Source organism: Rhineura floridana, chromosome 8 (assembly GCF_030035675.1).
Source record: "Rhineura floridana isolate rRhiFlo1 chromosome 8, rRhiFlo1.hap2, whole genome shotgun sequence".
NCBI lineage: Eukaryota > Metazoa > Chordata > Lepidosauria > Squamata > Rhineuridae > Rhineura > Rhineura floridana.
In genome coordinates, this window is record NC_084487.1 from 52,485,355 (window position 1) to 52,512,641 (window position 27,287).

At 42.4% G+C, this 27,287-nt stretch overlaps 1 protein-coding gene across 5 annotated transcripts in view; it reads left to right on the plus strand.

Annotated features, from left to right (window-relative positions):
• BLTP3B (bridge-like lipid transfer protein family member 3B) overlaps nucleotides 1-27,287 on the plus strand; it is an 82,709-nt gene that overhangs the window by 7,319 nt on the left and 48,103 nt on the right. For 4 of the 5 annotated variants that reach the window (XM_061639494.1, XM_061639496.1, XM_061639491.1 and 1 more), the window contains exons 2-6: nucleotides 9,449-9,611; nucleotides 18,259-18,297; nucleotides 20,318-20,409; nucleotides 24,963-25,152; nucleotides 26,447-26,587. In XM_061639494.1, the coding sequence (XP_061495478.1) occupies nucleotides 9,449-9,611; nucleotides 18,259-18,297; nucleotides 20,318-20,409; nucleotides 24,963-25,152; nucleotides 26,447-26,587 (625 nt within the window). Of the gene's footprint in view, nucleotides 1-5,877; nucleotides 6,007-9,448; nucleotides 9,612-18,258; nucleotides 18,298-20,317; nucleotides 20,410-24,962; nucleotides 25,153-26,446; nucleotides 26,588-27,287 lie in introns of those variants that run through there. The other variant, XM_061639493.1, reaches the window with a different exon arrangement.

The following is a 27,287-nucleotide window of genomic DNA, read 5'->3' on the forward strand; positions in this document are numbered from 1 at the left end:
GGATTGTTTGAACAAAACAAACAGTGAACCCCAGAGATCATGATTTGTTGCTTATAGGGAGGAGTAATCTTGTGCATGCATGGTATACCATCAACTATGGTTTACTTTGATGTGTGAATGTGGCCTATATTTTCCCCTCATATATGAAAACCTGAATGGGCATCTTGTTTGGTGTTGATGGATGTTCTGTGAACCCCAACAACCAACTTTTTATTTCTATAATGCAATAAAGAGACAAACCAAAATTAGATGATAATGTAATGTAAAAAAATATTTCAATAGAGTCAGTCTAATCAAACTAATAATAATAAAACCTATGCAGCCAGTAGAAAAATACCAAGTGTAACCATCTTTGAAGCAAATACTTTTCAAATCAAATAAACTGTCCTAAATTCATTTAGTCTTACTATCACTTTAGGGTGCAATTCTAACCTCAGTTATCTGGAAGTAAGGTCCACAAGTTCAGTAGGCATTACTTCTGAGTAGATAATAAGGTGAGGATTATGCTGTTAGTTCAATAAAAACTATCAAATGTGTTTTGATACCTGTTCATCAGTGGTTGCTACAGAATCCATAATTCTGCTGTATTAATCTTTACATTTTAAAATATGGTTTTTAGGTTTTTAATGAGTAAAACACTTAGTTCTTGGTGGTGGGAGCCCTTCATAGTGTTTTGGTAAAAACAACAGTCTTACAGCACTTTAAATATGAAAAAAATTATTATGGCATAAGCTTTCATGGCCTACAGATGACTTCATCAAATGCATGAAATGTAATCCTGAACTGGCATCCACACACACGCATGGTGGTGAACGCTACCCCAAGACTCTTTAATGTTTTTGCCACAACAGACTAACATTCCTACCTTTCTAGAAATTGGTAAATAAAGTTTATTTTGGCACATTGGAACAACAGTGTTTTCTTTTCCTGACATATGCCTTTATGACATCTCAGTTTATTTACTGTTAAACTTATATTTGGTAATGAGTCATCTAAAGAGACCTATAGTTTTCTCATCATTTCGCACCTATTTCCATTTAAACTTCATCCCTTGCTTGTTTCCTCTGTCTCATACCTTGAGCAAACCGACCTTTTGCTTTCATCATGATCAAAGCAGTTTTTCTGAATTTCTTGGTCTCAGGTGATTGCCCCCTCCATCCACCATTTTACAGTATTAATGAAAATGTTATCTAAGAATACGTGTGCAGGCAGAAGTTACTTTGGGCTGCTGTTGTTATGTGCCTTCAAGTCGATTACGACTTATAACTTATGGTGACCCTATGAATCGGTGACCTCCAAGAGGTCTAGTTATATCTATATATATTATTTAGTTATATTAAAGGTAACTATTACCGATATGCCTGTAGTTCCCAAAGAGGTAAAGGCAAATAGTACTGTACCTTGTTGTACCTTGTCGTGAAGAATAAATGGAATGTATATGCATAGTTTAATATTTCTAATGGAATTTTGCTTCATTTTATTTGGGAATTCACTTCTCACTTCTGCTAATTGACAGCATCAGGAGCAGTTTTAGGCATTTATGTGAATGAATATTTTACATTGGAAACTTGATAGTGGTATGTTTTCAAGAATTACTGCAGTTCTCAGTAGAACAGTATTGTTACCAGTTTTGTTAGCGTGCAAGTGTGCTTATGTCTGAACCCATATCTTACATGTGTATTCATGGAAAAAGCTAATTTGGGGAATTGGCAATACTACTCTTGGAATCTTTGCTAGAGATGATTGCATTGGCTTTGATCACTTTGTGTGTTGGGGGAAATTTCATATTGACCAATGTTAGTGTAATTGCCCCAGGGAGCTAGCAATAAACACACTGAAGTTGCAGTTATAAAATAATAATGATAATTCATGAAAGCACACAGAGGTTTACATAGAGGTTAGTGGCTTTGCAGCTTGAAACACTCATACCGAGTAGAAGGGGGTAATAATACATTATGCAAGCTAACTACATATCCCTTGTTGCTTGGACCTCTCAGCCACTGTTGCACATGGGAGTGTGGAGAATGGTGAAAAGCTAGAGGTAGAGACTTGCCTTAAATGCAAGTAGGAGGCTGAGCTTTACAGACTTAGCTTTCAGCTGGGCTCCTACTGGAAGGAAGGGCAGGATATAAATCTAATAAATAAAATAATTTTCCCTGTCTCACAAGAGCAAAAGAGTGGGAAAATAAAGGAAAATGAAAAAAGTAAAAGAGCTGAGACGCTAATATTTACCTGTCCTGCGGTTGAAGAAAATCAGAGAAGTTTAGAATTTCACTTTAACTTAGAGGGGTGCCATCATGTTTGGACAGAGTCCATGTCTGAGAATCGGACACAATTTCTTTTTGGGATATTGGGAGACACCAGGATGTGGATCCCTATACACTGATGAAACCAGCAGCAGTCTCCCAGAATCATGGGATCCACTAATACAGCACAATCCTTGGAAAGTTAGGATTCATTAAGTTCTTCCATTTTTTATTTTAATTTGATATCTGTTGAATGCTCCCAGTCTGGTTAAAAATGGGAAAATCCTCTTCTAGAAAGGCACTGGTGGGTGCATCTCCACAGAAGAATCTTGACTAATCTCCAAGAAAAATACAGTTTAGAGGCAAGGAAGGAATTTTGCTACATTCTTTAAAGGTGTCCTGGCTCCCAACCAAGAAGCAGACTCAGGAAACTGGATTTTTCTGCATGAAGCTTGTCATGGCCCCGTCAGAGGACTCCTCAGATGAGGACGACTCGGGAGTAACAGCAGCAGACCCAGGTGCAGCAGGAGACACGGAGGAGCCTCCTGAGAATCCAGCTCCTTCTGCCCCTCAGCTGCAGAGCACCCCAGGGACAGCAGAGGCCCTGCAGCCAGACACAGACAGTGAACAGGATACTCCCCCCTCACCTGCAGAACGTAGACAGCAGAAGGTCAGGCAGAAGAGAGGCAGGCCTGTCTCCTTAAGGCCCAAACGCTGAGGGCTCACACCTGCTGTCCATCCTGCTCTTTATAAGGCACACCTTGGCTGCAGCTTGTTGCTGACTGCAACGTCAGGCGTGGCTTTGTGTAGGCCTAGTTTCCCTGCAGCATCTCTTTGACTGACCTCCTTGGCAATTGATCCCGGACCTCCACTGACCTCGCTTCTGGACTTCTGACTCGGCAAGTACGCTTCGGATAGGCCTGGCAGATTTACAACCTGACTGCTGGCTAAGGACTTTCCTTCCCTGCCAAAGACCCAGGAATTTCCAGCCCCCCCTGACACTGCTGATGCAGTGTAGAGCTGACAAAGCTTTATTCAAGTAATCAGTACAGGAATGCAGCATCACACTCTAGGCATAAATAATAATACAGGAATACACTGGATTATCTCAGGATACAAACTAGACATGGTGAAGGCAGCAAAGTCTAAGTGTCGCAGCAGAATTACAAGCATTGTTAAGCTTATATATCAGAGAAAGCTGTAAACTGCCCAGAGAACTTTGGCTATGGGGCGGTATATAAGTATAATAAATAAATACATAAAGCAGAGACGGCACTCTGTGGGTTAATTCTCGGTCTTTGTAGCCCTTTTTTTTTTGCTAAATGCAAGCTCTTTTGAGAAGCTGATAGTAACTTCTCAAGCTGAAGCTGCTATCTGGCCTTTCTTCATGAACTTGGGGAGATAGGAGCTGGTAACTCTGGCTGGCCATTTTCACTTTGCTTCTCAGCTGGATGCCAAAAATCCTTCCCCTGTGCCATCCTGATTCCCTTCAGTGGAACTCACAATCTCCTTTCTAAGATCTGTACCCCACTCTACTTCCTCCCATTCCTGCCACAGGTTCTCTTTGGGACCCTCGATAAAAGGAACTGAGAAAGAAGCCAGCTCCTAGGAGCATTTGACCATAGCAATTGTGGCTAGTAGCCATTGATAGCCTTATCATCAATGAATCTTCCTAATCCTCTTTTAAAACTGTCAGAAGTTGGTGGCTGTAGGAGTGAATTCCATAGTTTAACCATGTGCTCTGTGAACGACTTTGTCTTGAATCTTTCAACATTCAGCTTCATTGGATGTCTGAGTTCCAATATTATATGAGAGAAAAGCATTTCTTCATCCAGTTTCTCCACACCATGCGTAATTTCATATACCCCATCATCGTTTTTCTCACTCACCTTTTCTCTAAACTAAAAAGCCCCAAATGTCATAACCTTTCTTTGTAGGGGAGTTATTCCAGCCCCTTGATCATTTTGGTAGTCATTTTTTGAACTTTTTCCAGCTCTACAGTATCCTTTTGAAGTGAGGCAACCAAAACTGTACACTGTACTCCAAGTACGGTCACACCATAGATTTGTATGATGGCATTATGATATTGGCATTTTTATTTTCTATTCCTTTCCTAATGATCCTTGGCATGGAATCAGTCTTTTTTACAGGTGCTGCAAACTCAGTCCATGTACCAAAGGCATGTTATTCCTTTTCCAGTGCTAATTGTAAAGTGCCAGAAAAGGTAATTGCATTTAGAAATGTCAGGTAGGCCATGCTAAGGGAGAGGCATTATCAATGACTTTTCCCAGTCAAATTTTGATTTCATATTTAGTTGAATTATTAGACCACATCAATCAAATATTTCTAGTTTGTATAAGCAGTTATGTGGGCAGCCAGTGATTGATGGTGGTAGAAATCTGTACACTCTAAACTGCAAAGTGGGAAGAAAATACTGTTACAATTGAAATTTAAAGTTGATTATTTTTCTTAATATAGGGGAGTCTTTTTATGCCAGTGTCTGAAAATCTCCAATAGTCAATTAATACTTATTCGGAAAATTAACTTATAGATCTGATGATCTTATCCTGTCCCTGATTTGTTTTGCCAATCACAATTTTAGTGCTTCTGAAGGGGTGGGTGAAACTATTTCAGGCAAGACTGTAATTTTGGCATGAAGTAGTTTCACTGCTTTCAGAAGCATTAAAATTGAGATTAGCAGTACAAAGCAGGCGCCTTATGTTTTACCCTTTAAATGTATGCTAAAAACTTTTCAGTGCCACCAAGCTTGTGCAGACAATTAAGAAAACATCTTTTCTAATAGTTGATCTTTGATTTTAAATTTTTACATGGTTTTTATTACTTATATGTATGAGTGTTGTAAACTGCTTTGACTTTTTTATGAATAGCAATATACATATATTTTTAGAAATAAGACTTTAATTTTAACATTATCCAGGAAAACTAAAAATTAGACATAGAGTTAGGAGAGGTTTTAGGTCAGTAGCAACAGTGCAGACTGTATGTGCGGAACTTTACCTGTAAAGGAGCAGACTTTTACTCTGCTACCATCACTGAGGCTTCAGACTTGGTAAAATAAATAAAAAAACTTAATGGGAAGAAATACAAAATAGATAGGAAAGGGATTCTAGTTCTGACTAACTACCTGTGTTGGAGGCACAAGGACCTGGCATGGTCTTTGCTCTCATGCCACAGGTGAGAGAGAGAAAGCAAAGATGTCTCCTCTCTCCAAGAGATGGAAAAGAGGCAAGAATGAGAGTTGGAAGGTGTGATCAGCATCCCTAAGAGGTATCAGTTTACACTCAATTTACAGAAAGGAATATTAGCAGATGAGCAAAGGTCAGGTACAGCCTAGCAACCTGGAGGACTCCTGATATGCGAACTCAATTCGAGGTGCATTCCCTGTTAGCTCATTAAGCTGAGTCATTCCCCATGTTGGGAATGGGTTAACCAAATCACAGTAAGTATGTGAAGGACACACAGCTGTACCGGATCAAAGGGGCTGGCTATAAAACACAAGCCCAGAGAGCCAGGCTGTGTGGGGGAAGATAGGAGTGTAGCTTATTTTGGTGATTATTTCTGTATGCACTTGGATTTTACAGGCACAAAGCTCAATAGTGTCGAAGTGGTTTCTTCCTGTTTGCCGGCTCAGGAGCGCTGTTACTCACACACCTCTGTGTCCTGTGCAACAAGTAACGTCTGCCTTGTTGGTTCGGGGCACAAGAGCTCAACATTCCCATAATTCCAACCCACAGAAACTGTAGGTGGTAGTTTTCTAATATCCCAAACAAAGCTGTGTATCTTTTATCTGCTTCCCTGGATCAGCTTTTGCTTGGAAAAATGTGGGACATGTTTTACCCCAGTATGGTAATTCTTAAACAGAAACTAAGAAAGAGACAGTTTTAGGGGGCATTTTTCTAGCCAGAGCCAAATTCAAAGATGTCTCCAGGTGATAAAATGCCCCCAAATAAAGCTAGAATAAAGACACTTATTTCCTTCTCTGTTGGTTTTTGCTTGAAAAACTGCATGGGGCATTTTTTTTTTATCTCAAAACATTAATGTTAGAAAAGTACCCCAATGGCAAACCCAACAGATTTCATGAGGCATTTTTTGCCCCAAGTTTATAGAACAAAAATTGTAAATGGTAAGTGGATGAATTTTGAGGACATTGTTTACTACTGTGCAAGGGACAATCTCCTAGAAGGGCAAACCTGTAGATCTTAAACATGCCATGTTGCTGGCATGAATACTTGTTCCTATATTTGGAAGGTTCTGTGACCTTCCAAATGTTATTGAACTACAACTCTAGTCATCCTTGGCCATGCTTGCTGGTGCTGATGAGAACTGTCGTTCAGCAACATCTGAAGGGCCACAGTTTTCCCACCTCTGCTGTATTTGTACTACTAATATTTTATTTACCTAATTACATTTATATCCTGTCTTTCTTCTGTCATGGAACTTAAGTGGTCTCCCATCCAGGCACTCACTAGACGCACTTATGTGCAGCAAGGTGGTGGCCTCATGTGCCGTCAGACTGCACCTTAAGACTATAGGTTTATATTGTTCCCTATTAAATTACTCGGGTGGGTTATTTTGGAAACCTTAAATTTGTGTTTAAATACTTACATTAGTCTAGTATCCAGTAAGTATTTTGAAATACCGGTCTGTAAGACCATACTGGTCTGTACTTCTTGTATAAAGTTCTTGTGTTCCTGATGATGCTAAAAACACTTTTTCATTGTCCTTGTTTAGATAAATACACTACTTCCATAAGAACGTAGGCATGTGATGAGACGTAAATTGCAAGTTGACAGGATTACAGTATATCTGTACTTCAGGCAGGTTAACCAGCTTTTCTCCCATCTCCATTTTTTTGTTGCATTCCTTCAATTTCTGTTTGTGTGTTCTTGTTTGCTCTTGTAAGATGTTCAGGGTTGTGTTGCTTTTTTTTTTTTTTTTGCTTTCCCTCATTGTAGTTTGAGTCATATCTTTACCCAAAGACGTTGTGGGTATGTTTTGGAACTACTGATTTTGAATCTGCTTAGCATTCCAAAGGATCTTGTATTCCAGAAAATCAGCATAGGACTATTATTTTAAATCAATGTATCTGTTTTGGATTCTCAGAGGTTTATATTCCATCGCTGGAATTCTGTCAGTCCTCTGTCTTTCTGCTGGTTCATTGTTTCTTCCATTAACCAGGCTCACATTGTTGGACCTTTTCTTTTGTTACTCTACTCTCCCACTTTTCTGTTCCATAATATCATTTCTTATTTTCCCTTTTGATCTTCTTCTGTGATACAACATGAGTATTGTTCCTTTCTGGCTTTTTTTGTTTTCCGCACTGCTCCAATTTCTTTTGGGCTATCATTCTTTTCTCAGTTGTGTTTAGATCAGCAGTGAGTTGTGAGGATAAAATATCTGGACCCCCATAGATTTACCAGCTGTTTCTGCAAACAGATCATCCTTCCATAAATTATATCATCTTTGATACCCTTTATTAAAATCTATTCCTTCTCTCTTTTCAAGTTGGAGTACCATATTTGTAATCTATTTTTCCTTCTAAAGGAATCATTGCAGTGTTGGTGGCACCTAAGGATAACAAAACAGCCAAGCCATGGAAGGATTACTATACACTTACACTTACCACAGTAATTGGAGATTGCCAGGAAAAGCTTTTTTTCAGAAAGCAGGAACAGCCTGAGAGCAAGCTGAATGACTTGTGGGTTGGTGGGGTGGGGATGGGGAGGACCTAGGAGCTTTGAGAAGTCAAGAGGCCCTTGGAGTGTGAACAAGTTTTATTATTGATAAAGAAATTGCAAATTTATATGCAAGTGTGAAATGTCATAACTAAAATACACACAGCCAGAGACCAGAATCTGACTAAAAATGAGGTTTCAATAGCAGAAACTTTGTCTTAGTGGTGGCATACTGGTCAGATAATCAATAATTTTATTACAGTCAATAGACCAAAAATAAAATAAAAACATACAGTACACCAGAATCTCAAAACAGATTCAAAAGTGTGACATAATAACTGTCACACATTATTATGTCACTACAGTAATCTCGGGTTTATCCCTGGAAATGATCCTTCCAGTTTCAGATGGTGAGTTGTTCTCTTGTTCTCACTGTTACTGATATAAATTTGGTCACTATCAGTGACTCCTTTGGGGTTTTATCTTCCATCACATATTCAACATAAAATTGAGCTGACTGGTCAAATATTGTAAGTTAGCTACCAAATATTTGACAGCAACCAAATGTTCCAAGAATAGCACTGTGGTGTTCTCCTCTTTTAATTCATTATAGTTTCATTTGTTAGCAAGACTGGGCACGAGGACAACTTGACCCCTAGTTTTGCAGCAGTTGGGGGTACCTTTTGTCATGGGCCACTTGCTATTACTGCAGGCATCTAGCAGGAGCACAGAGTCATTGGTAGCAAAGGCTGCTTCCTAGTATAGATAGTGTGCCAGGACTAGAAAGACTCAGGTTCAAATCCTCACTCCGCTGTGAAGTTCTGCAAAATAAAAATATAATAAAAATAAATAATTACAATTTTTAAAAAGTTAATACAATTGCTTCATAACTTTTACTGCCAACCGTAGCATGGAAGCTTTAAAAGAACTTTACTATTATTGGATAACGTTTGACTGGTCAGTGAGAACATTCTGTTTGGCTGGTCAAATGTCCAGCCCTACTCTGACCCTTTAACTTTAAAAAAAAAGTTTATTTCTTTTGTAGTAAAGAAGGGAATCAAGTTGCAAATGTGGCGCAGTTCAGGAACTAAAATGATAACATTTTAAATACTTATACAGTATATTTTTCTGATGATAACAGTGTCAGAAGACAGTGTAGGTACTGTAGACATGCATAAGATTACTCTATTAATGGTCACTTAGCCTAAGTCAATGAACACCATTTTAAGATGAAATGGAATAGCAGAATTACACTGAAATGCAAACTTCAGACTTCTCATTTTTGTTGAGACAAACCAAATCAGTATAACTCATGATAGCATCTGCTAATGTTTTGATATTTAGTTGAGACATCCAAAGCTGATTTCCACAGACAAAATCCTTAAAGATTTTCAAACATATTTTCTTTATTTTGTATATGTTTAGATATTGTATGTTTTCATCAGTTATAAGCTGTGTAATTGCTTCATGGTAAAGTAACTCCACTGTTAATGTATTATATTTTAGGTTCACCAAAAACCTGTCACCTGACAAAATCAACTTGAGCACCCTAAAAGGTGAAGGTCAGCTGACTAATTTAGAGCTTGATGAAGAAGTGCTTCAGAACATGTTAGATCTTCCCACCTGGCTTGCCATCAACAAAGTCTTTTGCAATAAAGCATCTATTAGGGTAAGTAAGGGATCATGCTAGCACAGGAATAAAGACCAATTTTCTTTCCATTTTGCCATTAAAATATTTTAAAACTAATTGTCATTTTCATTCTCAATCAACTGTCATAAAGAAAGCAACAGATAACTATAAATGTTTCTTAATTTTATTATCCATTTTACAAATAGGTAATTTATATGCACATTGCAGTGAAAATGAGCTAATAGTCTATTAGGGTTTTAATCTAATTACTCTTTCTGAAATATCAAATTATGAGGCAAATCCAGGGAATATTTCAGCAGCAGGTTTGCTTCCTTTTAACTATAGCCTCTTTTCTTTTGCAGCTGCTTATTTTTTTTCCTGGCTGAGTTCTTATTTGCTGTTTTCTTTTTCTAAGGCTACAGGGATGGCAGTAGATTGAATAGTATATAACATGGCCACCATCTTTTAAATTTAGAGGATAGTAGATGCCGGGGGCAGGATGTGAAAACTAAGATATACTATAATCTCTGTAGATTAGGAAAATGTCTGTCAAAAATGGAACTGCATGCACTACGAAATATAGGTGAAATTATTAGCACCATTAGTTCCAACAGTGGTGATAACCTAGATATCTATCTAGTTAACTGAATTATAGGCATATAGCTTTTTTTTTATCTTGTCTCTGGATAAACACCAAGCATGTAGTCTCAAAAGCAAGGTGAAGGGGATTCCACCTCCAATAGCCGTGTGCACACATGTGTGTACACATGTGCACAGTTTCTTGACATATGTAATCAGAGAGAACCTTGCACAGAGCTCATCCTTATTGAATCAGATTTGTACCTGCTTCTTTAACTATATCTTCCTGGTTTCCTTAATTTGAGTGTCACAGACTATAATTTGTTTATATGGTAATACAATACATCCTGACTTGAGTTCAGTTGCAACTATTTGCATATATTTCAGTACCTAACAAGATGAGGCAAGCCTGTTCTTCTGCATGCAGAATTGATAGAAGAGAGACATTTGAGTCTTATGTGTATTGGTATATGCGAAATGAGATGTCACATTTACTTCAAGCTTTTTTGAAGCAGGTCAGTGGTGACTGCATATTTTCCATATGAGGCCGGCCATCACTGCGGGTATTAGCTCCACCTATCGTGCGAAGGCAAGAATGTTTTTGAAATCTAGACTAAGGGCGTCAAGCCCCTCCCACTCTCCAGTTCATTCTTGCCTTCGTATGAACAAGATTGAGATTTCTATAGCGTAGCATTTAGCTAAGTGTTTTGTGTTGTTTGTGTGTTTGTATGACAGGGCGTGAGGGTATTGTCATTTGTGTGTATCCAAGTGCTTCCCTTCCCTCTGTCTTGTATTAACACTGTTTGAGATTCCTGGGGAATTCCCTTGGGGGGGGTTCTCTCTTGCCGGGGCCGTTTCTTTCCCCGGCTTTTTTAGCCTTAGATCTTAGAGAGACCGTGACTGCGGGTCTCTCCATCCTTAGCGGGAGCTTGCGGCTGCAGCTCCCTGCTTTACCCCTCGTTTGTTCGTGCCTTCACGAATGAGGTCGTTTGTTTTCGCTGCCATCCCGAGCTCTGCTGTGACAGTTTGCCTCGTGGACGTACTTTTAAAGTTCACTCAGGGAGCCTGCAGCTGCGGCTCTCACCTTGGAGAATTTTTATCCGTCTGAACTGCTTCTAAGTCCCGGCTGTCACACCCAGACTTGTGGCTTTAATTCCTCGCCGCAAAGTCTCTGTAGTCGGCGGCGGCGGCTGCTTCCTCTACTGCTAGAGTCTAGTAGACTGCTCTACTGCGCTAGGCAGTCTTTCGGCCAGTTCGCTGTTGCACCTCAGCGTCCGCCATTACTCCTCTCCCTCCGCCATTTTAAGTGTTCCTTTTCCCGCTCCCTTTACAGGCGCCATCTTGTTTGTCCCGTTTTTTCCCGCCCTTTTTGTTTTCGTCTTTCCTGAACTAAACAAAGGGGGTTTCTTACCTTGAGAAAGTTTTCTTGTATGTGAGTTTTCAGACAGAACTAGTTAGCTCTACAAGAGTCCCCCTCTCACTGGCTTATACTGCTGCCTATTGCAACATTGGCCCTCTGCAGCTACTGAATGTAACTCCGCTGCTGTTTGTTCTGCACATTCTGCCCAACTTGTGGCCGTCGTCCAGCCAGTTGCCCCTGTACAAACAACAACTGCTTTGAACTGTACATTCTGCCCCCTCTGTGGCCGTGTACCAGGGCGCTCTATCCTGTACATTTTGCCCCCTCTGTGGCCGTGTACCACGCCTGAAATCTAGTCTGCATTATATTGACACTGTTACCATCGTACATTCTGCCCCCTCTGTGGCCGTGTACTTAGCCATCTGCCCAGTGCATTCTACCCCCTCTGTGGTCGTGTACTGCACCTGTTCGGGTCTCTACATTCTGCCCCCGCTGTGGCCGTGTACTGCACCCATAGTGAATATAAGATGGGGGAACAGCCAGACATGTCTCAGACAGCCAAGCCACAACCAGCTAAGTCAACTAAGACTAAGCATTCCAAAGCACTGGCTAAGACTAAACATCTTTCCAGCCACAGCAAACCCAAGCGTCCACGCTATGCTTCTGTTCCGACCCCCACCACAGCAGTCCAGACACAGCTAACGGATATATTTCATTCTCCCGCTGCTTCTTCTGACGAGGAGGACTTTGCTGGCTTTCCTACTCAGCCAACACTTAACCAGCCTCCTCCCATATTGCCGCCCTGGGCCTATCCTACGTCACAGCCCACTGAGCCACCTACTCAGGTACAACCATCTGCTTCAACAGGGCTGCAGCTGCCTCATGAGTTTTTCACAACTAATTTATTATTTATTTATTTAAAATACTTATACCCCGCCCTTCTTCCGAGGAACTCAGGGCGGCTCACAATTAAAACAATAAACAATCAGAACAACCAATATACATGTTAAAAACAATTAAAAATAGATTAAATCAAAATAGATTAAAACTATAACATTTTCAGTTAAAAGCCCGCCTAAATAAAACAGTCTTCACCTGGGCGCGAAAAGATGATAGCGAGGAAGCCAACCGAACCTCGCTAGGGAGGGAATTCCACAATCTAGGGGCAGCCATTGAAAAGGCCCTATTCTGTGTCTCAGCAAGAAGAACTTGCGAGAAAGATGGAATAGTAAGGAGGGCCTCACCGGATGATCTTAAAATCCGGACAGGTTCATAGAGGGAGACACGGTCTAACAGATAGCCTGGACCTAAGCCGTATAAGGCTTTATAGGTCAAAACCAGCACTTTGAATTGTGCCCGGAAACAGATTGGCAGCCAGTGGAGCTGGTATAGCAAAGGAGTAATATGTTCTTTGAACCCAGCTCCAGTTAACATTCTGGCTGCTGCTCTTTGTACCAATTTAAGTTTCCGAGCAGTCTTCAAGGGCAGCCCTACGTAGAGCGCGTTACAGTAGTCTAATCGGGATGTAACTAAGGCATGTGTTACCGTAGTCAAGTCTGACAGGTCAAGGAACGGGCGCAGCTGGCGCACTAATCTTAATTGAGTGAAGGCACTCCCGGCCACAGCAGAGACCTGCGCCTCCAAGCTCAAAGTCGAGTCCAGGAGTACTCCCAAGCTGCGAACTTGAGATTGCAGGGGGAGTGTAACCCCATCCAGCACAAGTTGAATCCCTATTCCCTGATCCGCCCTCCGACTGACAAGGAGCACCTCTGTCTTGTCAGGATTTAGTTTCAACTTGTTTGTCCCCATGCAGTCCATCACTGATACCAGGCAGCGGTTTAGGACCTGGACGGCTTCCTTGGTTTCATTAGGTGGAAAGGAGGAATAGAGTTGGGTGTCATCCGCATATTGGTGACACCGAACCCCAAAACTCCAGATAACCTCTCCCAGCGGTTTCATGTAGATATTAAATAGTATGGGGGACAGGACTGAACCCTGGGGGACCCCATAGGTCAATGGCCAAGGGGTCGAGCAGGTATCCCCCATAACCACCTTCTGGGTTCGCCCCTCTAGGAAGGATCGGAGCCACCGTAGCACCATGCCTCCAAGTCCCATCCCAGGGCATGCTGTCATTTTTCACTCAAATGCAGTCACTACCACAAGTTACCGCCATACCTCAACACACTGTGGACCAATATGTATGTCATGAGGCAAATCCTTCCTGCTCACCAAATCCCTTTGACGTAGCTAGAGGAAGATGTATTGATGACACTTCATATGGAGAGGAGTCGCCCTTTGCTGATCATGCTGAAGGAGACGAATGGAGTGACTATTCGGAACATGAGGAGGATACATCGTATCGCCTGTTTAATGCCTCAGATTATCAGCCTCCAGCTTGCAGGGTAGTTAACACCCTGGGTCTCCAAGCTGCGCCTCCAACCGCTGCCATTACAGCTATTAAAGGGGCCAGGGTTCTCAAATCCCCTGCACCTACTGAGCATTACATCCCGGTGCCGGATCCCATTGCTAAACTGGCCACCGAAGAATGGTCTCATCCATTCCAAACTCGCTGCTTCAAGAACCTGGCTGACAAACTTTACTCTCTAGCACCTGACTTTGCCACCAAGCTGGCCGTTCCCGGCATAGACGAGCCGATCGCTAGCCTAGTTTTGTGATCTCTTTTGCCTAGGGAAGGAGAATCCCAACTAAAGGATGCTACTGAGCGAAGATTAGACTTCGCTCTCCGCAAAAATCATGAGGCCACTGCTTTCTCCATGCGAGCCTCCGCATCAGCTTCTGTCTTCTCCAGGGCAGCAATGATGTGGCTGGATGACCTTCTAGAGGACCCTAACCCAGATCCTGTTTCTCTCAGAAGGTCACTGATAAAGTTGCGCAAGACAGCGGCGTTTGTAGCTGATGCCACTTTGGATGCCACTCAACTGGGGGCACGAGCCATGACAGCTCAGATAGTCGCTCGACGAACCCTCTGGCTTTGCCACTGGCAAGCTGACACTACGGCCAGAGTGAATCTCTCTAGGGCACCTTACTCCGGATCTTTGCTCTTTGGCGAGGAAGCTCTAAAGGCAGTGCTGGTTGATCCCAAAGACACTCACAAACCGGTTTTGGCCACTGTCAAGAACTTTGAGCACAGGCCTTTCAGGCGATTTCCCTCCTTCCGCACTAACCAGCCCTTTCGAGGAATGCGGCCAGGAGGACGAGGCCGCGACTTCCGATCCCATGACTCCAGCCCTTTCAGGGGAACCTGGAACCGCCGTTTCCAGGGCAGAGGTCAGTACCAAGGGCGCAGAGGTACCTCATCGTCCTCATATAGGGGAGGGTCTCGCCAGCGCAAACAGTACTAATGCACTACCTGTTGGTGGCAGGCTGCTTATGTTTGGAGGCCAGTGGCTGCGTCTGACTAAGGTCGCCTGAATCAGGGACCTCTTTTGTTCTGGCTATGCAATAGAGTTTTGGGTGACCCCACCAGACAAATTCCATCTATCCCCTTGCCCCAGGGCACCGACCAGGCACAGCATCATGCAGACAGCTATACACCACCTCTTGGACATAGCGGCGATAGAGCCAGTCCCTACAACAGAGAGGTCAGAAGGGGTGTACTCCCTCCTATTTGCTGTGCCCAAACGAGATTTGTCATGGAGGGCGGTATTGGACCTCAAGTTCGTCAACCGTTTTGTAACATACCGCAGATTCAAAATGGAATCCCTTCACTCCATTACTGAAAGCCTGCAAGAAGGAGACTTCCTGGTTTCTATCGACCATTTGCATAGCCCACAGAAAGTTCCTTCGGTTTGCTTTTGGCCCCCAGCATTTTCAATATAGAGCGATGCCGTTCGGCCTCTCCTCTGCTCCGAGAGTATTTACCAAAGTGCTTCTCACCTTAGTGGCTTACCTCCGGATTCAAGGGGTCCATCTCTACCCATATCTGGACGATATTTTAATATGGGCAAGCTCTGAGGAGCTGGCTCATCGTCATTTAACGATCACTCTCAATGTTTTGCAGGCCTACGGCTGGCTTGTCAACTTCGACAAAAGCCATCTTCAACCGACCCAATGTCTACTACATCTAGGGGCGATGTTGGACACCCTGCAGGTGATGGTGTTTCTGTCTCCAGATCGCATAACTGCCATCACAAACATTGCGAGGTCCTTGATGCAACAAACATCTGCAGACGTCATGCTGCTAACCAGGGCGCTCGGAATGTTAATCTCTACCATCCATATTGTGCCATGGGCTCGAGCCCACTCTCGCCACCTTCAGTGGGCTTTGTTGCCTTTTCAACAGGACATTGCCAACTCCAATCATCGCACAGTTCCTTTGAGCCCCGCACTGCGTCTTTCATTCCGCTGGTGGACGAGGGTTCAACATCTTTCCAGGGGCACTCCGTTCAGAGAACCTCGCAGGACTGTTGTCACCACGGATGCTAGTCTCATCGGCTGGGGAGCACACTGCAACTCCCAGTACGTTCAGGGGGTTTGGTCCACAGCAGAGCAGACTCAGAGCATCAATTGGCTGGAGCTCAAGGCGGTTCACTTAGCTCTACTTCATTTTCAGTCTCTGTTCCCTTTGGACCATGTTCTCATTCGAACGGACAACACATGTGTAAAATCACATTTGAACAGATGGGGTCACCAGGTCCCGTCCTCTGCAGGACCTAGCTTCCCTCATCTTCGTCTGGGCAGAACAACATCTTCAATCCCTACAAGCAGAGCATCTCAGAGGGATTTGGAATGTGACAGCACACTGGCTCAGCAGACAACAGGTCTTTCCGGGAGAATGGAAACGTCATCCGACCATTTTCCATCGTCTCCAGTGTCGGTTCGGCGTCTTTTCAATCGACCTGTTTGCTTCCAGTCACAGTTACCAGCTTCCCAGGTACTTTGCCCGATACCTGGACACATCAGCGGAAGCAGTGGATGCTCTGTCAATACCGTGGCCAGACGGTCTTTTGTACGCCTTCCCTCCAATACCGCTGTTAGCCAAAACCTTGAGGAAGGCGCGGAGCGAGAGGGCACAGTTGGTTCTGATAGCACCACATTGGCCACGCCGACCGTGGTTCTCAGATCTTCTTGCAATGTCGGTGATGGATCCTTGGACTCTTCCAGTCAGTCCAGATCTTCTATCCCAGGGTCCGGTATGGCATCAGGACCCCACTTGGCTCAGTCTAACAGCATGGTGTTTGAACGGGGACATTTGAGGTCGGCTGGCCTGTCTGACGCTGTTATTGATATTATCTTAGCCTCGAGATGACCATCTACCACCCGTATTTATCAACATACTTGGGTGGCTTTCTCCAAGTGGTGCCAGTCTCACCACTGCGATCCATCCCAGGCCACTATGCATCAGGTGCTGCAATATCTCCATAGTGGCTTTATGATGGGACTCAGACCCAACACCCTACGTCACCATGCGTCCACTCTGTCGTCCATCCTTTCAGTGTCCTCCACTATTTCCTCACATCCGTTCATTAAACGCTTCCTCAGAGGCACTACTTTATGTTCACCGGCTGTAGTCCACCGTTTTCCCTCATGGAGTCTGTCCAAGATCCTGCAAGCTTTACAACGCCCTCCATTTGAACCCCTTAGGACTGTGCCTTTATGTCTACTGTCCTTCAAGGTCTTGTTCCTGGTCGCCATCACCTCTGCCAGATGAGTTTCGGAACTGGGCGCATTGTCTTCTGCCCGCCATCTCTGTGTCTTTCACAAGGACTCTGTTGTGCTGAAAACTGATCCTTCCGTCCCAAGGTCAATTCAGTTTTCCATTGCAATCAGGACATTGTACTCCCTTCATTTTGCCCGAACCCCACTCATCCTCTAGAGAAGGCTTGGCATTCATTGGATGTTCGGAGGGCTCTCAAGACCTACCTGTCTAGGACCCAGGAGATTCGACGAACGGAGTCTCTGTTTGTATCCTTTCATCCATGGTCTATGGGGTATAAAGTAACTAATTCTACATTATCCCGCTGGTTGCGAGCCTGTATTGCTTTAGCTTATGAAGCTCTTCAGCTTCCAGTTCCTGATAGTATCACAGCTCATTCCACCAGGTCAGCGGCTACTTCTGCTGCCTTTGCTACCAACGCCCCTGTTGCTGATATTTGCAGAGCAGCTGTTTGGTCTACCCCACACTCGTTTATAAGGCATTATAAAATAGATCGTTATGCCTCTGCCGATGCTTCTTTTGGCAGACGAGTGTTGCAACAGGTTCTTAATGACAACATGTGGGTGGTCCCTCCCTATTATGGGCTGCTTTGGTACATCCCGCAGTGATGGCCGGCCTCATATGGAAAATGGACCATTGGTCTCACCTGAAGGGTGATTTTCATATGAGGACGGCCATCACGACCCTCCCAGTTGGAGGATGTATAGAAGTTTTAATAAACCGTTATATATTACTGTTACGCTATTGCATTTAAAGTTACTAGGGAAGTCAAGACTGCTAGTTCTGTTACATCGCTATGTTAGAGTCATGTTATTATGCATGTTATTTTCCTGCTGGCAGGCCTGTTGGCCCTGTTTTTGTATTTTAGATATTTCTCTATAGACTCGCTGCGAATGAACTGGAGAGTGGGAGGGGCTTGACGCCCCTAGTCTTGACTTCAAAAACATTCTTGCCTTCGCACGATAGGTGGAGCTAATACCCGCAGTGATGGCCATCCTCATATGAAAATCACCCTTCAGGTGAGACCAATGGTCCATTTTCTTTAATACTTTATATATATTTTCTTGCAGATACCATGGACAAAATTGAAAACACATCCAATCTGTTTGGTGAGTATGGATTTTGGCTTCCCAAATCATCTATGTTGGAATTGTGATATATTTGTAATTTTCTTACAATCATATTGAAATCATTCAGTAATAGCTAGTGGAGAGATGTTTTGTCGTTTTAGTCATGCTATAAAAAGGGGTGATGCTCAAAATCTGAGGATCCAAAGATTAGTGAAGCTAGTTCTGTGTAGGGCTTGAGAGTTGTTTTATCAAACAGGAGCACCACATGATGCTTATGTATTCATTCAGAACTTTATTACTTTGGTTTTTAAAGGAAATATTTAGGCTCTCCTCTCCTGCTTCTCACCACTTGTTTAGTTTCAATTATTTAAACAAATATTTGAAGAATTTATGAAGAATATTACTGAGATTTTTCATAGTTGTACTTGGGAAAATTCAAATGCATTATCCCCAGGTAGTCCGAAGACAACAGCAGGCAAAGCCATGGTTTAACCTAGTTTTACAAGAAATAAAGAATGCAAGTTTTTCTTGATGAACTACCTGGAAGAAAATATATACATAACAAATATAACCATAGGAACTGGGCTTTCATGTGAGGATTGATGATAGCACAAGTGCCTCATGCAGTATGATTCAAACTATTTTTATATAGATACAGCTTCATTCAGATGATAGATGTCTCACTTCCTTGTCTGCAAATATTTCAGAAAGCATTAGGAAATTTGGAAGTGGGCCACCTTCTTCTCTTTACTGATTCTCTTTACCCTGTTATGTTCTGACTTCTGATACTCCTAAGATGGTTTTCATGTTGCAGATAGTCAGGCAGTCTTAAAATAACTGTGGGTGACAGAGTTGGGAGTTGGGCCTAAAGGCAATATTGTTCTCCTCCTCCTTCAACAGAAGTGTGAACATTTATGATACTCTGGTTCACATGCTGCTCCTTCTCAAGCATCAGAGGTTAAAATATCTAAAGAGTAGTCTGATCCAATCTTCTGGCAATACAGCTGCCAGATTGGGGATATCATGTCAAACTCTTCCATAAAGCCCCTAATGACAGAGGTTTGTCATTTAAAGTAAGCTCCATGCTAGCTGAATTGTGATGATAAGCTAATGATGAAAGGCACATTTCTTATGTATGAGCTTGCAGAAGCCAGCTTTTCTTGTCTCATATTGGTACAGAAGTAGTTTGTTCCAAATGATAAGATTAGATCAGGAATTCAGACTGCTCTTTTCAAAGTAATGTGTTTTGTTTCATTTGCCTAGTAATGTTAGCTTAATTTTTTAACTTGATTGCAATACTGACATTCATGGAAAGCAGTTTGATGATACATAATTGGGGTATGGAACAAGGTCTTGCTTTTCCTTAACAACTTTTACTTAGCTCAAGTTTTGTATATATTAAAAATCTAGGAAATTAATCTTATAGAGGCAATTTTTATATAGTGTTTGGAAGAAATCAGCATGATGGCAGCCTAAACTGTGTGTTGAAAATTTGCTTTCCATATGAAAATACCACTGCTTATTATCTTATTAGACATTATACTTTTCTTAGCAAACAATAGTATGGAGAATTCTGCACTTAGACTTGTTTCTTGGTGTTGAGAGTCATAGGGTTTTCAGGGTTAGATAAAAACTAGATAAGAAAGTTCAATAGAGTTAAATTGTGACATAACACTGGAAATATAGGATTGTATCCAACAAAGTTATCCTGTTCATGTGAGGACTTGCCCTCCCTCTCCTTCCCCTGCACCCCTCACCAGTCTTCCTCAGAGGGTTGGGAGGATCTCCAGAACAGATTTGAGAGGGTGCAGAGGGGAGGGCAAGTTCCATTTTGGAAATCTTTGCAAGGATGGGATGACTTGGTTGCAACCCAATACATTTGACATGCTCTTCAAGTGTTATAAAGTAAAACGCACTAACCAAATTATTCTTAAAACGTTTTGACATCTATTTTCAACTACTCTCATTCTTGTTTTAATTCTGTGAGTTGGCTTTAAATTAATGAGTAACTGAATGCGAAACATTTAAATTGTTCTAAATTTCTCTTGCAAATCTAAAGTCACTGGATAAAGTAATAATGGAAATGAGTACATGTGAAGAACCACGTCCTCCTAATGGACCATCGCCTATAGCAACTGCATCAGGGCAAAGGTCAGTTACTATTCACATTCTGCAATAGAATTAACAAGGATGTATGCAGTTAAATCTGAGGAAAATGAGTTAAAGATGTTTATATATAGCATGTTAACTAAAATTGGGCTAAACTGCTGATCTGATTGAGAAGGTCTAGATGTGTAAAAAAAAGGACTTCAAGGACCAGTTCACACATGTGATGCTGGTTGCTTGCCTTCTCCGTGTGAACTCTACTATAGGATCACATGGAGAAACCACAGTATGAAGCAGGCTGTATGCAAGTATAGCCCACAGAGGATATTAACCATTTCCATAACCCTGGTATTACCTTTCCCAGTCACCGTGACAACTGGAAAATGGCTGCTAGTCAGTATGGCTTTGTCCATGTGTTTCCTGTGTCATGCTCACTTTTCTCAATATGATCCAAAGATCATGTGGGAAAATAAGCAGACATCTCTTACGCGTGTCATCTCCACAAGTCTTTCCCAACTTCTTGGGAAGGGTTTCAGTTGATGTGGCCTGATGACGTAGACAAGGTGCTTGCGATAATGTGGCCAGCAATGTGTCCTCTTGCCCTTGCCCTTGCCCTTGGCTTATTAAAGCTTGCCAAGGGGGTTTGACCGAGTGGATCCAGGGTATGGTCAACGCGTCATTGCGGGGGGGAGTGATTCCAGCTGCCCTGAAAGGGGAGGTAATCCAACTGCTCCTGAAGAAGCCCACCCTGAACCTATTGGTTTGCGACATTTACCGACCGGTCACGAATACCCCCTTCTTAGGGAAGGTGATTGAGAGGGTTGTGGCGCAGCATTTGCAAGTACTCTTGGATGAAACAGCTTATGTTGACTCATTCCTGTCTGGGTCCAGGCCTGGTTATGGGACTGAATCGGCCTTGGCCGCCCTGATGGGTGACCTTTATCGGGAGAAGGACAGGGGCAGTGCCACCCTGTTACTCTTACTTGATCTCTCAGCAGCTTTTGATACCATTGACCATGGTATCTGTGACGCCCTTCCCTGGCTCTCCCTGTCAGGTTCCTACCTGCTCGTGGTTACTGCCTGTCACTAGGCACCACCAGGGACTCCACCAGTCCGGACTGTCCTTTTTTATGGTTTCTCTCCCCGCTCTAGCACAGATCTCAACAGATCCCCCTGCTAGGCAGCACCACCAGTCACGTCCTATAACCAGTATTCCCAGAGACTCTGCCTGAGTCTCTCTATCAGGTTACCTCTGTGACTGAGTGCTTAAGCTGTCCCACTCCCTTTGTATCAATGCAGATAATTCTGGTTTACTCTGAATACTTGTGGTGTTATTCTTCCCTTCCCCGCTGCCACCATTTGTCACTCTTCAGCCTTGGTAGTTACCTTACCCTCCCTTCTGGTCTGTGAAACCCCAGCCAAGGATCAGGCCTTTGGTAAACCAAATATATTTATTAAATAACAAAGATAACAAGATTTCTTTATAAAGGCACTTAAGCATATGGTTTCATCTATTCCTGAGGTACTGGTCTTAGTATTAATCCGAACTCTACCCTCTCCTCACATCCACCAACTGTCCACACAATCTCCTCTCAAAAACCCACCAAAACATGTCCACCTCACATCCACCCAGATTTACCTGACATCCTTCCATTTATACTGTCAGCCATTTTAAACATTCAGCCAATCATCCAGCATTCTACTGCCCATTCACTCCCCCCTCCTCTTTCATTCCACTTACCATGTATCTCCTATACAAACAGCACTTACCATATATACACTAATAGAGGAACATCACAGTATCCTCCTGGGCCGACTTAGTGAGATGGGTATTGGAGGCACTGTTTTACAGTGGTTCCGATACTATCTCCAAGGTCTTTTTCAGAGAATAGGATTGGGTGATTGTCTTTCAGCCCCCTCGCAGTTGTACTGTCAGGCGCCATGGGGTACCATCTTGTCCCCCATGCTGTTTAACATCTATATGAAGCCCTTGGGAGCGGTCATCAGGAGCTTTGGGGCAAGGTGTCAGCAGTACGCTGATGATACCCAGCTCTGTTTCTCTGTAACATCTGAATCAGGAGACGCCATGCAAGCCCATGACTGCTACCTAGACTCAGTGGTGGGCTGGATGAGGGCCAGTAAACTGAGTATGAATCCTAGGAAGATGGTGACGCTGTGGGTTGGTGGTTCCCGAGTTCAGATAATTGATTAGTTGCCTGCTTTGGATGGGGTCGTACTCCCTCTGAAGGAGCAGGTCCATGGTCTAGGGGTGCTCCTGGATCCATCTTTGTCACTGGAGGCCCAGGTGACCTCAGTGGCTAGGAGTGCCTTTTACTTGCTTTGGCTGGTAAGACAGCTGTGGCCGTTTCTGGACCGGGATAGCCTGAGCACTGTTGTCCATTTATTTATTTATTTAATTACGCTTTTAAAACGCCCTATAGCAACGAGCTCTCAGGGCGGTGTACAGCAAGATAAAACCACATTTAAAAACGAACAAGTGTGGAGTACAGCATACAATATAAAACATATTTAAAAACAAAATTAGAATACAAATTAAAATAAAAATACAATTACAGTTAAATTTAAAATAAAATTAAATTTAAGCTTAAAATGCCTGGGCGAAGAGGTAGGTTTTTACCTGGCGCCGAAAAGATAACAAAGAAGGCGCCAGGCGTATCTCATCTGGGAGGGCATTCCATAATTCGGGGGCCGCCACTGAAAAGGCCCTAGATCTAATTGTTGTTCTCCGGGCCTCCCTATGAGTTGGGACCCGGAGAAGGGCCTTAGATGTCGAGCGCAGTGAATGGGTAGGTACATAGCGAGAGAGGCATTCCATCAGATATTGCGGTCCGATGCCGTTAAGGGCTTTATAGGTGAAAACCAACACTTTGAATCTGGCCCGGAAACATATAGGTAGCCAGTGCAGTTGGGCCAGAATAGGTGTTATATGGTCGAATTTCTTCGTCCCAGTAAGAACTCTGGCCGCAGCATTCTGCACTAGCTGAAGTTTCCGAATCGTCTTCAAAGGTAACCCTACGTAGAGTGCATTACAGTAATCCAATCTAGAGGTTACCAGAGCGTGAATAACTGAGGCTAGGTTCTCCCTGTCCAGATAGGGTTGTAGTTGGGCTACCAGGCGAAGCTGGTAGAACGCATTCTGTGCCACCGAGGCTACCTGAGCCTCAAGTGACAGGAGCGGATCTAATAAGACCCCCAAACTACGGACCTGCTCCTTTAGGGGGAGTGTAACCCCATCCAGAGCAGGTCTGACATCAACCACCTGGGCAGAGTACCCCCCCACCAACAGCATCTCAGTCTTGTCAGGATTGAGTTTCAGTTTATTAGTCCATGCACTGGTAACCTCCAGGCTGGATTACTGTAATGTGCTCTATGTGGAGCTGCCCTTGAGGTTGGTCCGGAAGCTGGAGCTGGTGCAAAATGCGGCAGCGAGACTGCTCACTGGGACAGGGTATTACCAGCATGTCACCCCATTGCTGAAAGAATTTCACTGGCTGCCCATTTGCTACTGGCCCAAGTTCAAGGTTCTAGTTTTGGTGTACAAAGCCCTATACAGCTTGGGACCAGGATACCTGAAAAACCGTCTTAGCCCTTATACATCCAGTCGAGCACTACTCTCTGCAGGCGAGGGCCTCCTGCAGATACCTGCACAACATAGGAAATGGACCTTTAGTGTGGCAGCACCTACCCTGTGGAATTCCCTCCCCTTAAATATTAGACAGGTGCCATCTCTGTTATCTTTTCGGTGCTTATTGAAGACCTTCCTCTTTCCACAAGCCTTTTAAGTTGAGACCTTATCCCAGTCTGTCTGTGTTGGAATTGCTTTTTAATATGTTTTTAACCCTTTTTAAAAAAAAAACATTTTTAACTTTTTTTTGAAAAAAAGATGGTTTGAAAACTTTTAAAAAATATATATTTAAATATGTTTTTTTAATGTATTTTAAAGTTTGTTTTTATGAAGTTTTAAAGTATTTTTAAAATCCTCTTTCTGCAACAGGATTACATTGCACTTACAAAACTTGGGAGAGAATACGGGCTTGTGCATTTTACTTGGGCTTGTAATGTATATTAAAAGGCAAGTCGGTATACAACTTTTTCAGATCCCTCGCCCCTGGAAATGACATAGTATGCAGGGTTTTAGTTCCTGTTGTTCTGCCCCTGAATATCCAGGATGCATTGCTCTCATTTAACACAATGTGGCAAAGAACAGCAGCACATCTCTCACACTTTTTCAAAAGGGGATCTCCTTGTGGTTCTAGTTGGGTATCTGTTGCAGAAGCAGAAATAGAGGTGTTGTCTACATCAGGGATGGGGAACCTTTGGCCCACCAGAGGTTGCTGAACTACAACTCCCATCAGCCCCAGCAAGCATGGCCAATGGACAGGGATGAGGGGAGCTATAGTTCAGCAACCTCTGGAGGGCCAAAGGTTCCCCACACCTGGTCTACATAGTCCTAGCTTGTGCTCTGTTCTGTGTTCTTCCTTTATTGGTCTCTGATCCGCTCAACACTAGTTGTGTCTTCATTTGAAGTAGTTATATGCTGAAGTTCTGATTGAATTGCCTTCATTTTATTTCACCAGTGGATATGGTTTTGCTGAAAAAGTTGTAGAAGGAATATCTGTTTCTGTAAATTCCATTGTAATCCGAATTGGAGCAAAAGCTTTCAATGCTTCATTTGAACTTTCCCAGTTGAGAATATATAGTGTAAATGCAAACTGGGAACATGGTGATCTAAGATTTACGCGATTACAAGAGTCTCAGCGTGGAGAGGTAAGGCTTACCTTAAATTTTTAACAAAGCTATTTTCTTCTCTCTTTTCTGTCTCTGTAATTAGTTAATTTTTCCTTGTTTAATATAGAAGAAAATAATAGAAGAATAGAAGAAACAACCCTGTTATTTAACCATTGTCTAATCAATAATATTAACCTGGCTATTAATTTTGTCTTAATTGTACTCTTAAAACTAACATTTTTATAGTGACTTGCCATATTGACACAAACATACACCCTCTACACATGTGCCATGGCCCTGAGTGTCATGATTGCTGCTGACTCTGTTTCTTTGCTATTTAGAATCTGTTTTGAAGAGTTCTGCTTACATTATTACAGCATACTTAGCATATGACTCATTATATGTAGCCCTTTGGAAGTGCTCATTTTGTGCCATGCTTAACATGATAGCGGAAGGCTTTTGTGGACCCTGATCAGTCTATTGGTAGCTGCATCACTTGTAAAGAGGATATAAATGCCATATGTCGTTAGGAGTTTAGAGGACTGAAATGTGTGTATGCATATACTCCAGTTGTAGGGATCATGGAACAGTATACATCCAAGTGTGAACAAGAGTCCTGCAGCTATTAATAATCTATTACTGATGAGCATAGGTAACATAATACCTTATTTCATATTTAACAAAAGGTGGCTTGCTTATACATTTAAAAATGTTCCCAAATGAGGATTTGTAGTACTTACAACACCTAAGGAATAATAATCGACATTACCTTTTTTAATGGACATTTCCCTTGCATGTTTTCTGAAAAATGAAACCATGCTTATGAATGTAACGTATATCTTGAAATGTATAAATGCATAAACATTCAGAAATGTACCTGGTTTGACCAACCATTGCTATAATGATAGAAAGGAACTGTTCAGTTCTGAACCAAAGAAAACCAATTGTGCTTATGTTTCATTGATTTCAACAGGCCTTAGGCATGTTTAACTTCACTTATATTGTGGGTTGGCTCAATCTTCAAAGTTTGATGGTTATATATCTGACTCATTTAAAGTTCAGGCACACATCTTCAAATCAAAAACTAAAAACATTTTGAATACTTGAAATCCATTTATTTTTCTTTGATTTATGAGATTATTCCTTCAGCTAAGTTGCAAGTTTAAACTGAAACTTTTTTTTCAACTACTGTATTAAAGGATGAAAGGTAGCAAACTGAACCTGAGTTCAGTTGTGACTGGTAGGTAGTCCTTTGGGATCTAGGGAAGCGAGTTTGCTTTCTTACATTTCCCCAACAGATGTTTTAAATCATGGTATGTGTGTTTTATTTTAGGTACTGACATTTAAAGAAATCAACTGGCAGATGATCAGAATTGAAGCAGATGCAATCCAAAGCTCTCAACATGAAATCATGAGTGCTCCAGTTCGCCTGATTACTAACCAGTCCAAAATCAGGGTCACACTTAAAAGAAGGGTAATGTTGAACATTGATTTGTGGTGATTTTGTATACCCCTTAATGATGGCAAGATCATGCAAAAATTAAATACGTATATTCTTCACTAGATTTGTTTAATGTTCTAATCAGTTTGACATGAAATGGAAATTTTAGTTAAAATTTATGTATGAGATTATTGTACAAGTGGGGTGAACAAATATACTCACATATTTGAGTGAACACAATTTTCTGTTCTGGTGAGATACCCTCCCTTCATTGTGCCTGGAGAAGAGAACTGAGGAACCTCCAGATCTCATGCTGAGTCAGAGAGAAAGAGAAAGATCTTGTTGCTTTCTGAACCTCCAGTGCTCATGCTGGGCCTTGGAGGCTTGCCCCTAAGTGCCTTGTTTGTTGCACTTCTGAAACACAATATGATTACAAGGGTAGGGAGCAGGGTCAGTGATGAGAACAAAGTTTGGTTAGCTGCTGATCCAAGGCTAGCAAAGCTTGTAGATCCCTATGCACAGGTATACTCATTTGTGCTTCTTGAGGATATTAATCTGTTGTACTTTCAATAATTTGCTACTGGCATGAAAAGAAAGCATCCCCGCACAACAGAAAGGGGGGGGGAGTCAAGGCTAATTCCCAATTTGGCACCTCTGCTGTGACCATTAGACAACAGCAGAATGAGGAGGCTAGCTTTCAATATCCAGGTTATAATGTATCTTAAGGTTCATT